This window comes from Lacerta agilis, chromosome 2 (genome assembly GCF_009819535.1).
Source record: "Lacerta agilis isolate rLacAgi1 chromosome 2, rLacAgi1.pri, whole genome shotgun sequence".
Classification (NCBI taxonomy): domain Eukaryota; kingdom Metazoa; phylum Chordata; class Lepidosauria; order Squamata; family Lacertidae; genus Lacerta; species Lacerta agilis.
The window spans coordinates 60059051-60072190 of NC_046313.1; the positions used below are offsets into that span (position 1 = coordinate 60059051).

The 13140-nt window shown below is 44.2% G+C and overlaps 1 protein-coding gene across 2 annotated transcripts in view; it reads left to right on the top strand.

Moving 5' to 3' along the window:
• Positions 1–4478: 4478 nt before the first annotated feature.
• Positions 4479–13140, top strand: part of LOC117041472 (proton-coupled amino acid transporter 1-like) — a 35778-nt gene continuing 27116 nt past the window's right edge. The window contains exons 1-3 of one of the 2 annotated variants that reach the window (XM_033140317.1): positions 4479–4657; positions 10131–10278; positions 12407–12497. In XM_033140317.1, coding sequence (XP_032996208.1) covers positions 10136–10278; positions 12407–12497 — 234 coding nt within the window. In that variant the 5' untranslated portion in view covers positions 4479–4657; positions 10131–10135. Of the gene's footprint in view, positions 4658–6510; positions 6600–10130; positions 10279–12406; positions 12498–13140 lie in introns of those variants that run through there. The other variant, XM_033140318.1, reaches the window with a different exon arrangement.

Consider the following 13140-nt stretch of genomic DNA (forward strand, 5'->3'; position numbering starts at 1 on the left):
ATATGCTACACGGGTAGGGAGTGCATAATGGCTATGTGGATAGATGTAAGTGCAGCTTCTCAGCTTGGTGAAGTGACACATGCATAATCTTTATGCATCACCATCCATAAGATTCCTCTACACCCCAGGGTCTCAAACTGTGGGGTTGTGAGAATACTGAAAAGGTTGTTGGGGTATGCTGACAGGATAGCTTGAGCAGACTCATGAAGCAGTAACCAAAGGAAGAAACCACACTTCCTGCTTTCTGCATCACAGATCAAGATAGCCAGGCAGGCTCCGCCATCTCCTCTGCATTTACTTCTGCAAACGCTGCTTGGTCAAGGTGGCTCCTTCACTCTGCTGTACACCAAGCACTCTATATGATCAAGCAGTTCTTACTTTGTGCATGAGGACTAGATCCAAGCAAGAGAGTGGGACAATGAAGGGAACTAACCCCCCCCCCCACACTTTACATCTCCTGATTCCAAACCATATATGCTGTTTCATGCTCCTGTTTACCTACAACATACTTTGCCCTGTTTTGGTACATACTTTGCCCTTGTTGGTACTGACATTAATAGAACTCTGCCTGAAGTATTCATTGAGGGTGTTAATTGTATCCAGTAGCACCTTAGAGACCAACTGAGTTTGTTCTTGGTATGAGCTTTCGTGTGCATGCACACTTCTTCAGATACCTCGTGTGCATGCACACGAAAGCTCATACCAAGAACAAACTCAGTTGGTCTCTAAGGTGCTACTGGAAAGAATTTCCTATTTTGTTTTGACTATGGCAGACCAACACGGCTACCCACCTGTAACTGGTGTTAATTGTAGTAACCCTCCTTACCTTGTGCCATACTGGATAGGCCATGATGGCTGTGCACTTTATTTCACAGTGCTATCTTGGATATCTGAACTCCCCAAAAGCTGGTCCTTCCGTGTTCCAAACATACTTTTGTGTCTTACCCATCTCTACCATGCACCATGTGCTTCATGTGCCCCTCTTACGTAAACAAATATTGAGACTCTGGGGAAAATGCATTGCAGCTTATAGAGGAGCAACAGTCTAAAGGAAGAACTACCATACCATCATAGTCCTTCCAGCTCACTGCTGTCTCTAGTCCTAACAAACCATTCTTCCAGTCCACTTAAAATATCAGCCTGGAGGGCCTAAGTCCTAGTGACAAATCCCTTTGTCAGAGCTAGACTGGGCAAGGCAGCATTGCTTTATCTGCATAGGTTTTCAAAGATATTTAATGTGCACACGTCCAGAGTCATGGGGGAGTGGCACAAGAAAATATATTTCCCTCTAGCTTAAAAACAACTCTTTCATTTCCTCTTGCATGAAACAATTACCCCACAGCCTCTTCCAAATAATTGCACCCAAATGCATCAATAAAAAAGTGTTTCCCCACAGCACTGCCTAAGAGGTTTGCACACAAAACCACCGCTGTGCTGTCTTGCAATATTGCCTGTAATCATGCAGTTGTTATTGTGCTTCCCATGTTAAATTGTCAGACCTGTGCCCTGGGTATATGGCAGCCTGATAGTATTACTCCGTATTTTTATATGACCATGTTGTTAAAGTGCCTTGTAAGCCTTAAATAATAATGGCTGTGCTGTGTCCAGATGCTGGATATAATCACATGGATAGATGTATGGAACATGACGGATGTAGCATATGTACCTGTGGAATATATTACTTAGGAAAACACCTTTCATTCTTCAAAAAAAACTTTTTGAGCTTGCTACATTTCACAAATGATCACAATTTCCTACTGATTTCATTCGCATTTTAATCATCTCTTAAATTATCTCCACCCGAATGCTTAGCAGCGGCCAGCTGATTTATTTTGTGGCATCCAACTTTATGATGGAAAAAAAATTGAGTGGCCTTTAGTGTTTGTGCCATAAGAAAGTATTGAATAAAAACTTTTTATTCCATTCCTGCTGTGTTAGTGTCTGATTGGTCTATGATTGTGTACTTATGTGGAAGTGCAGCCATGCAGATCTTTGGGAGGGTCACAGTGACACATGCTACAACACTGAATTCCATTGACAAAGAACAACAAAGGTTACAGTGATCACATACAGAAGGGGCCCACTGCAAATTCTGAAGACATTGTTGTCTGGTCCAGGGTTCTTGGAGCTTGTCGAACTGGCAATTTGTTGTGCAGCCTGTTGTATTTACAGTTTCTTACCACAAGCTGCTGCCACATCTTTTCAACATGTGAATCCACCTAACGGTAAAAATTCAAGAATAGGATCCTTTCTAAATTACACTTTTCGGCAGTTGCGTACACCTCCATTTTATGTAAGTTTTGCATTTATCTTAAAGTCTTCAAATGCAAGGCTCGTTTTAAGACTGGCCTAAACTGGCGTTGCCAAGGCATAGTACAGAATGCACCCATGCTGCAATAATGCATCTTCTTTTTTCCACTCTTTCCTCTGATTATTATGCTAAAGCAGATAAGCGAGATGAGCGCCACAACCCCAGAGTCGTCTGCGACTGGACCTAATGGTCAGGGGTCCATTTACCTTTACCTTTTAGATAGGTGAGATATGCTGAAGGTTGAGGACTGGAGTATTACTGAGTCTTGTGCTGGGTTTTTACCATTACTCTACATAACTACATCTGGATAGAGTGACTGATAGTTACACAGATTATGTAGTCCATTTGGCCTCAAACAGAATATTCTTGTTTTGATGTAGCAGTGAATGCACCGCTACAGAAATCCCATTATAAGTGGAATATGCAATGCGTACACAAGCTCAGTTGAGTCTCAGACCTCGAGATGAATGCTGCTTGATGGTGGCATCTGAGGAATCATCAATTCTGAATTTTGGAACTTACCCTGGAAAACAGCTTTTTGTGACCGTGGAATGCAGGGAGCTGCCTTCTACCAAGTTAGACCCTTGGTCTATACCTGGGATGGGAAACTTGTAGCCCTCAAGATGTGTGACTCCCAACTTCCATCCGTCCCAACCTGCATAGCCAATGATCAGGAATTATGAGAGTTGATCTGGAGAGCCAAACATCCTCCCACCCATCTCATCTAACACTAGCTGGTTTTCCAAGGTGTCAGGCGGAAGCCCCTTTCCCCCAATAGCTGGAGCTTGCACCCAGCACCTTCTGCATGCAAAGCAAGTCCTCTACCACTGAGCTGCGCCTCTTCACCAGTCTGGTTTGGTGCTGTAGCCCCAATCGGGAAGCTCAAGAAGCGTCCTGGAGAAAACGCAGGTAAGCTCCCACGCCCCATGACCCTCTCTCACTGTAGAATGGGAGCAATGTGCATTGTGCAATGTGTTGTGGTGGTCAGCTATAGAATGAGGCAGAGCCTAGCACAAGACTAGCACTGAGCAAGCCTGCCCTGAGGCAAACTGCTCCCAGTTCTTGTAGATAAGGTAAGAAGAGAGCACTGCGTGGAAAAGGCCAGAGCCCAGCCCTCCATCCAGCCTAAGCTTTGGCTTTCTTTCTTTGAGCAATCGGTGTGGTTCTGTTCTTGTCATTAAAGCAAGTTGCAATTTTCAGCTTCTTGCCTATGTCGTGGAAGCCCTTTAACAGTCGGGAGAGAGAGTCAAGATTGCTGTTTACACACACATATAATTTTAAGCACATATAATTTTGATAGAATATATATATTCTAAGTTTTCATTTTTATTCATATTCAATTGTTTTTAATGATCATCTTTAGTGGTTCTTATTTTTATCTGCAAGCCACCTTGAGTCCCATCAGGGGGGAAAAGCAGGGTGTAAATAAATATATAACAACAAGAAGTCACTCTGTAAGGGGTAATTGATAAGTACCCAGAAATCTCTGAGGGAAAGAATGTGCTTTTAAAAGGCCTGGAGCGGTTTTTTTTTTTTTTTTTTTTGCAAAACTCTTTGAAATATAGCTCAGTTGGTAGAGCATTAGATTCTTAATCTCGGGGTCGTGGGTTCGAGCCCCACATTGGGCAAAGGATTAACTTCGTGAGGGTTGGGCTAGATAATCCTCGTGGTCCCAACTGCACGAAGAAGGCCAAGGCGACGACCAGTCTGGGGCTGGCTGGTCAGCTTGGAGTCCCCTGCTGTTGTCGGACTACAGCTCCCATTAACCCTAGCTAGCAGGAACCAGTGGTCAGGGGTGATGGGAGTGGTAGTCCAACAATGGCGGGGAGGGGGGTGAGTGGGAATCCAAGTTTGAACAACCCTGGAAGAGTTCCAGTTACAGGTAGGTAGCCGTGTTGGTCTGCCATAGTCAAAACAAAATAAAATAAAAAATTCCTTCCAGTAGCACCTTAGAGACCAACTAAGTTTGCTACTGGAAGGAATTTTTTTTTTTTTTAAATTTTGTTTTAACCTTGGAAGAGTTCCTTTCTGGCGCTGCCCTCCAGGGGGCGCGCCTAACAGGCATCAGCCTCGCCGTCCAACCCAGGCGATGATCCGGCTTTGCCGCCGCGCACGCGCCTTTCCCCCAGCAGCGCTCCTTGTCCGGGCGGAAGTGGGAACCGGCAGCGTCGGAGAAATCCCCACCCTGGGCTGGAAGAGTTCGGTGTGACGTCTGCGCCTGCGGATGAGCCACGTGAGCTTACAAAGCCGGTTCGATCAGATGACCTGCCGCAGGAAGAGGCCAAGATGGAAAGGCGGTGAAAGGGGAAAGGCGGAACAAGGATCCTGCCTGCCGGGGTGGCACTGGTGAGTGAGTGATGGGGGCGATGGAGCGGTCGCGCTTGGCCAGAGCGGGGATGTTTGCAAGGCTTGCGGGGAAGCTGGCACGGGGGGGACGGGGGACGGACGGGCGCTGGGGCGGGTGCCAGCCTAAGTGGGCGCGGACGCAGCCTGCCAGTGGGGGCCACGCGCGATCACTGCTGCACGACGGGGAGATGCTAAGTCGGTAGATGTGCCCAGGCAGCAAGTGTACCGGTAGTTACTCGGCTCCAAGGATAGATGCGCAGCCCAAGCGCAGAGGTGTGGGCTCAGGAGCCTGTCAGGTGCAGCTGCATATGTGCTTGTGCATCAGTGTAGGAGGGATTGATTGGCCGTGGTTTTGTTTTTTTTTATTGTTAAGAAGATCTTGAATAACGTACAGATCTGGAATGGGTCACGAGACAACGTACCTCAGAAAAGGGCAGGTCAGAGGCTAGATCATGAGATGCATGCTTGGCGAGGACGAATTATGTTGTTGTTGTTGTTTGTTGTTGTTGTTTTTAACGTTAAGCATGCAGCTGTCATGGGTGACTTTGTTCTTTGCCAAGGATAACGTTTGGCTTGCCCTGCAGGGCTGGGGTGGGTGAGTAGCAGTCATTGGAGTGTCAGTTCAGGAATCATGAAGGAGGGAAACAAGAGCTGCTTAACAGTGGAGAGAAGGTTGCACTTGCGAATTGGGTAGGTGTCATTTTATTTTATTATTTTTTGTTTAATGCGCTTGGACGCTGCTGTATGCGGCAACGTCCAAATTAGTAACCACAGCAAATGACTGTCATTTTCATGTACTAAACTGAGGTTATTTCTGTTTGGGAAAGCGAGGGTCTAAGTGGAGGAAGTTGCATAGCAGAACTGGAATCCAGTTACTTTGCAGTAGTTACGCAAGTTAGGTGGAAGTTATCTGCTAAAAGAAGGTTTTCTTGCTGAGGAGCCAGTGTAGATTGGGAAAGCTGTGAAGAAATGTAGCCGAGCAGAGAAGTTGGAGCAGGCGGATAATATATGGTGGATTTGAAGTGCCAACTAAATCTCATAGACAATATCTCTCAGCAGTAAGTGCTTAGGATACAGTGCTCAGCAGAAAGACTGTGCAAGGTTAATTAAATTTAGGTGAGGATGCGAGGAAGGGAGCATGCCTCTGGGACTGGGGCTGTCATTGAACTGCTGTCTTCTAGGAGCTACTTGAGCACTGTGTGTACACAAGGGTGGTCATGTAAGTATGTTGTGGGCATTTCTTCTCCAAGACTTTCTTTTTCTTTTTCTTTACTCCTTACAAAGTATTATTACTATTACTGGTTTTGATTTTTCCTTAACAATACAACCAATGAAGAAAAAGAAGGAAAGGAAAAAGAAATCTCTGCAATGGATCATAGCAATTTGTAGTGTGATATCAAAGTAAACACAATGGGGGGGGGACTAAAATGAGGACAGGGGTTGGGTGGGGAGGGAGAGAAAAGTGGTGGAGTCCAAGTCGTGATTAGAAGCAGTGCAGAATCCGGAGCAATTCACAAGATTGTGATTTTCCATGGCAAGTAGATCTTTGCATTCACTTCAGTGAAGGCCCCTGTGAGTGACAGCATTATCAAAGAATTGTCCAGGGGTCGTAACTCACTGGCAGATCCAACATTTGTAGGTGGAAGATCCCAGCTTCAGTTGGTATCCAGGTAGGACGGGGGGAAATAAATGTCTGCTTTCAGTTCTATGCTAAGCTAAATGGTCCAATCAGTGCTTATTTTCTGGGGGGGGATGCAGGGAGACGCACACCCCTAAACATTTTGTGAATCTAAGTTTGGCCTCATTGTGGGGCAGTATTTCAATATGAGTGGGAAAATGAGAGTACCCTTAAACATTTGTTTTAGATAAAAAGCACTGGGACTAATAATGCAGCTGTTTTGCAGTACTTAGGAGGCAGTCACCTACGAGACAACAAAGCTATGTAAACTTTTTTTCTTTTTACAGTACTGTTGTCACTATTGATTTTTCACTAAGGTATATGACCAGTTATGATGTCAATATCTTCTCAGGATCTCTCTGTTCTGTGATTTTTTTCTTCTTGTATCTGAGGTTGTAACCCTTCCTCCAGTACTTTTCCAGGTCTCACCTCCTCCAGCTGTTCTTGCCGATTGTAGTGGAATTGGCCTGCTACTTCATAGTCTCTAATCTAATCCATGCCATCAGTGGGGAGGAGACTTTTTCCTGGCTAGTTTTCAAAAGAGAAGAACCCCACTACCTATTGATGGGTTAATTATAGGATGGCATTATGCCAGGGGTGGATAGGAGAATAAGAGAGCGTTTATCTGTGCCTTGCAGTACTCAGACTCTAATACCTAGTTGCTGAATGTTCTGCTTCAGCTATGATATATCTAGAGGAAGGTGTACACAGCTATCACTGTGTAATTATCTGTATCTGGACTACTTTGTGCAAGAGTTTTCTTTGTGCACAACAGCTTGCAGTTTAAGTTGTTAGGCTCTGCGTAACTAGGGTTTGCTTTGTTATATAAAGGTTGGAAATTGTAGCCTTCTACAATTGCAAAAAAGGATAGAGTTTAGGGTCCATTTTTGGTGAAAAGGCTGAGATTGCTCCATGTTTAATATCTTTTGGCAATGGCAGGTTATTGGGATATTCTGAATGTAAATTAAATTCATCTAAAATAGCGCAACCATTGTTTTCGGTATAATTCAGTGATGAAACTGAAACTTCCCTTGCCTTCTGTGTACAGTGTGTATATGTGAATGAAACTGAAAACTTATCTCTATAATATGTATTTGTATAGCTTGCATATTTCTGATGTGTGTTCTGTAGTACATTTCTATTGCAGGTTGAAGATATGAGTTACTGGAATAGAAATCCAGATAAATAAATTAAACAATTACTACGGGCACTGCATCTGTGTTACAGCAAGATAGCCCTATGCTGAAGAGTGAAAGAAACATGCTAATATAAAGCAGAATACAGTGGTACCTCGGGTTACAGACACTTCAGGTTACATACGCTTCAGGTTACAGACTCCACTAACCCAGAAATAACGCTTCAGGTTAAGAACAGAAATCGTGCTCTGGCGGCGCAGCGGCAGCAGGAGGCCCCATTAGCTAAAGTTGTGCTTCCGGTTAAGAACAGTTCAGGTTAAGAACGGACCTCCAGAACGAATTAAGTGATGCAATTCGGCGCTTCTACACATGCGCAAGCGTCGAAACCCGGAAGTAACCCATTCCGGTACTTCTGGGTTCAGCGCATTTGTATTCTGAAAACGCGCAACCCGCAGCGAGCGCAACCCGAGGTATGACCGTGAAAAGCAGTTGCCAGAAGATCAGCAGCAAAAAATATCAAAAAACTTGCATCTGGCCGTCCAAAATCTTGGCACATTTCAAGTTGCATTAGAACTTATAAAACCTAAGGGAAGTGAACCTACAGAAACTGCTGTTAATTAAATATATGACTCATTTGGTTCACACAGTTAGTATGTATATATGGAACTGCATGGATATAAAATAGAAAAAAAAATCCTTTAAATTCTTCTTAAACAATGGCTCAGTTAGATGTAACACAAAACCATGATTTGCTGGTACATGAATGAGTATTTCACTTTCTCATTCTTTCCTCTCTTTCTAGTTGTACAAACTATCATTTGGCTGTAATGGCAAACTGTAGTTTATTACTAACTCTGAATAACAGGAGAGAATTTATGTCTTTGGAAGGAGAGAACAGAGAATCACAAAATACGTTTTTGATCCTCTAAACTGTGGTTTGAAGCACTGGGAATAGTAGGTCTGAAGCAAGGCAGTGCAACATGTGTCTCTCTAGGCTTTTTTTTTTTTTGGCAGCCCTGGGCAACATTTGACGCCCCTCCCCGGCAGCCCTCATACTTCCTTCCCAAAGTCAGGTAAGCTAGGTGCTGGGCTTTGGGAAGGAGGCATGAGAGCTCTGACAAGGTCCTCGGGTCCTCCCACCTCCTTCCGGAAGCCTGGTAAGCGCTTTTCTCTTTGGGAAGAAGGTGGGAGGGGTCTAGGACCCTGCCAGAGCCCTGCACCTCCTTCCCAAATCCCTGCACCTTTCTTAGCTGCCTTTGGGAAGGCAGCATGAGGGCATGTGTGTGTCAAATTGGTCTCGCTCCCCCACCCTGTGCGACAAGGCAATACACGGCCCAAAGGTTCAATGGGTGTGCCTCCCTCTAAGTTAATCCTTATTAGTCATGCCACTTATATGCATCAGCCCTACTAACATATTTATAGTTCGTTGCTCCTAAAATCACAAGGAACCATCAGACTTGCTAAAACTGTTTTCTTAGAAATCAAAAACCATAAAAGCTTGGAGGGGGAGGGGAGCCAGTAAAGAGGTTCTCAATCTCCACAGCCAGCTTCATTCCATCCAGTCTTCTGCAGACTTGAGTATCAGTTATCATTTCCAAAAGAGAAAAAGAAAGGGGTTGAGTAGCATCTGTTTATGTTTTATTGCATTTTATTTCCCAATGGAAAGGTATATTTTGGCAACGGGAGGTGTCTAGGAAGAACTGGAATAGCTGAATTGACCTTTGCCAATCTGGTGCCTTCCAGGTGTCTCATACTACAGCTCCCATCAGCCCCTCTGTTTAGGGACAACAGCTCCCATTGGCCATGCTGGCTGAGGCTGATGGGAGTTGTAGTCTGAAACAACCGAAGGACATCACCTTGGCAGAGGTTGAGATAGATCACAGTCTTTGTAGGTGAAAGTACTGCAGGATTTACCTGCTTAACCTAGAAACATGTGGGATGTTAGTCACTGCAATGTGAACTGATGTTAGTCACTGCAATGTTTTAAAAAGGTAGGGGCAAACTCTTTTGTTCCCAAGTTCATCAGTGTGCATGGAAGAGGAAGCAAAACTTTCAGTTCTTTGCATGAACACTTTCTTTTTCCTGAAATCTAAGCCCACCACTTTAACTTGGGTGATAGAAAAAGCCCCCCCCCCCTTTTAAAGTTTTTGCACTTGGGGCAAATTGCAGGATTCAGGAAATAGGCGCTGACTTCTAATGTGCCTCTTATTCTGATTGCGGGGGTTGGGGAACCGACACAAATTCGGCAGCTAAATTTGGATGCCTATACTGATAAACGTTCAAGGTAGTGGCGATGGCCGAAGAAATCAAGAGTGGCGATCTCGGTTTTGCCTTCAGGGGGAAAGTGTAGGTGTCCCGGACTTTGACAGTGTTACTCTTTGACTCCAGTGATAATTATAGCTAAGTGCTGGTGCTAAAGCACTCCTCTGATCTGGAGTTTTCCTCTGAGGTTGCTCCTGTTGCAACTCCTCCTGCGTAGGTCAGGGGGTGTGCCACTATATAATAACTCTCCCTGGCAGCACCTGCTCCACGGGATCAGAGCAGGGCACTTGGGCTGCAGCAATGTCCCATCCGGAGAAACCTCATGTGATGGATGCAGCCCCGGCAGGAAGCATTGAGCTGGCAGGGGCCGTGGTTTCTAATGCTTCTTCTCCCGCAGCCACAATGTCCACCAGGCGGTTGCGCAGTGAAGACTACAATGACTACAGCTCCACAGAAGCGTCTCCGGACAGTAGCCCTCCCGAGGGCTTGAGCAACTTTTCCAGCCCGTCGTCCTATCAGCGGTTTGGAGAGGCAAACGGAACAACGTAAGTGATTGTGCTCTTCATCGGAATCTGTTTGCTTGCTGTTGCACAGAGATAAAATTAGTGGACATTGCATCATGTAAGGCTTTATCCAGGATGTAAATACAAAAAAAAACCCTCAGAGAGTAATCATATGCACCACTTATGCATGGCTAAGTTCACTAAGTTTATTGGGAGTGAACATTCAGACTTGAACCCAAATTCTTCTTTCATCTAGCAGTTATGTCACTTGTGGGTAAGTTGGGGCACTTCTTAGACCAGGGGTCAGCAAACTTTTTCAGCAGGGGGCCGGTCCACTGTCCCTCAGACCTTGTGGAGGGCTGGACTATATTTTGGAGGGGGAAAAAATGAACGAATTCCTGTGCCCCACAAATAACCCAGAGATGCATTTTAAATAAAAGGACACATTCTACTCATGTAAAAACATGCTGATTCCCGGACCATCCATGGGCCAGATTCAGAAGGCGATTGGGCCGTATCTGGCCCCCAGGCCTTAGTTTGGGGATCCCTGTCTTAGACCCTCAGGTGCATGAATCCAGTCCACCAAGATTATTGTGGAGTGTCAGATTATTTAAGACAAGGGCTCTATAAGTTTTCTGGCCCCTTTATTTCCGCAGGACTCCATGGTTTGCAAGCACACCTTTTTTTCAAGATGCATTGCACATCTACATTGCTTCCTCTGGGCTACTCTGAACTTGGAAAACCTGCCCTCTGCCCACGTTCGGTGTACTGAAACCAATTAAAATAATGAGCCCTACTTTGCTTTGCTCTCTGTTTATGTATTGGGTTCCTTGAAGTCCCAGGCTTGATGTCCCTGATCAGTAACAGTTATGTGCAGGAGCAAACCAAGACTTTGCTGTAGGGAAATGCAATAATTTTGTGTTAGCTTCCAGGAGAAATTGCAACGCTTCCCAGCCTCAAAAATTATTTGATTTCATAGTTCTTCGTTCAAATGACTGAAACATCTCTAATTTATATTGTATGTTATTTTGCTCTTTGCCCTTTGTTCTTATCACCCTTTTCCCACACAAAAGGAGTTTCAGATGCAGCTGGTTAATCCATTGAAGAATTTAGAGGAAGCTTCAGAGCTGTATCCTACCTGCAGCCTGGAGCTAGTTTTTACAGCTTCAGTTAATTCACCAGTTGATTCACCTTTCCTGCAGACTAGAGATAGTGGCCTACAAGTGATGTTGGACTACAGTATCCATAATGCATGTACACTGTCCATGCTGGCTGGAGCTGATAGAAGTTGTAGTCCAACAGCATCTGGAAGGCACCATGCTGACTATCCCTGCTGTAGACAAAAGACCTGACCATTGTTCTGAATATGACATGATAGCATGCTCTGTGTGCTCTAGAAATCTCAGCTGGTCTAGAATGCTGCCGTCTGCCAGAAGCATGTGAGACCAGTTGCTCATGAGCTACACTTCCCACTGATTTGTTTCCAGACTACACTAAATGTGTTTGACTGCTTAAAGCTTGGGCCTGGGTTACCCTTAAAGAGTGTCTTCTCCCATATATTCTGTTCTACCTTGTGAGAGAAGACTAATGGGAATTATTCTGCTCTAAATGTAAGACCTGAAATAAGATTGTATGCCCAAAATTCAGTTCTCTTGGTGGTTTATGCAGCTGCCTCTCTAGAGGGGCTTGTCTAATGCATCAAAACCTTGTGTCTAGTGAAGATGCATTTGTTTTGCCTCCTTTCAAATGAACTTAATCCATCCCCACCTTTCCTATTTCTTTACCTTTTTTATTTTGTCCACATTATCTTAATCATGATGGCGCTTGAAGTTTTGTTTTGTTACTATGAAGCTTATAAAATATGTTAGTAAAAGTAAAAAAATTAAAAAAAGATTTTAGTTTGCCTTTTATTTTTATTAACCACTTAGAGCATCTTCTGAGTGGAAATAAACAACTAAGTTCAAATATAAGTTAATAACAGAAACAGTTTTTCATCTTGTCCATTAGTGCATCCTAATCCTTAATTGTATCTTAAATTTTGCATGGAGTTTAAACCACAATTGAAATTAGTTTCTCAGATTACGTACAATTCACTGTCTCCACTGGGGAGAAATAGGGATGCTCCCTTGAATGTTATTGATGGCCTTCTCTCCATTTGTTTTCTCCTCAGATGGTTTCAAACCTTAATACACCTTTTGAAAGGCAACATTGGTACCGGCCTGCTGGGGCTCCCATTGGCCATCAAAAATGCTGGCATTGTGGTAAGACTTTTGCATTTGTTCCAGTTGCTCAGATTCTGTGGTTACTCTCAGCCAGCTTTTGTACAAGGCAAGATGAGCTTGCAGGTTTCGTTGTTTGACAAATGGCGTTTGTGCTGATGGCTTAGGACAGGAGAGGGAACCTGTGGGGTTCCATATATTTTTGGACTACAACTCCCATCATCCCTAAGATCTGAACTCTTGGTTCTAATCTTAGTTGGGCTACCACAGTCACAAAATAATCCAATCATTAGCAGTTGGTAAGCTGCAAGTTCATTTTCTGGTGGGCATTGGAGAATCACCAAGACAGCAAAGGTGAAATGAAATCTGTGAGTGACTTCTCGCCATTCCTTTTTTTTCTTTTCTTCCTTTCTTCCTGGGGGCTTCTGTATCAGACCAGGTATATTGAGATTCTGATGCATTTTCTGTGTACCTGTATCTGGTTACTGATTCACTCTCTGTGGGAGGGAGAATCAAAGGAAAGAATGAAAGAAGCCGAGGGAGCAATTTCTTCATTAATTAGAGTTGTAGCATGGGATGTAGTCCTTGACTGCTTTTAGCAAGCTCCAGCATCCTACTTCAGTTCAGGCTGCAAGCAGAACAGAGAAAGAATTACCTGCCTTTTTAAATAAATGGAAGCCTTCAG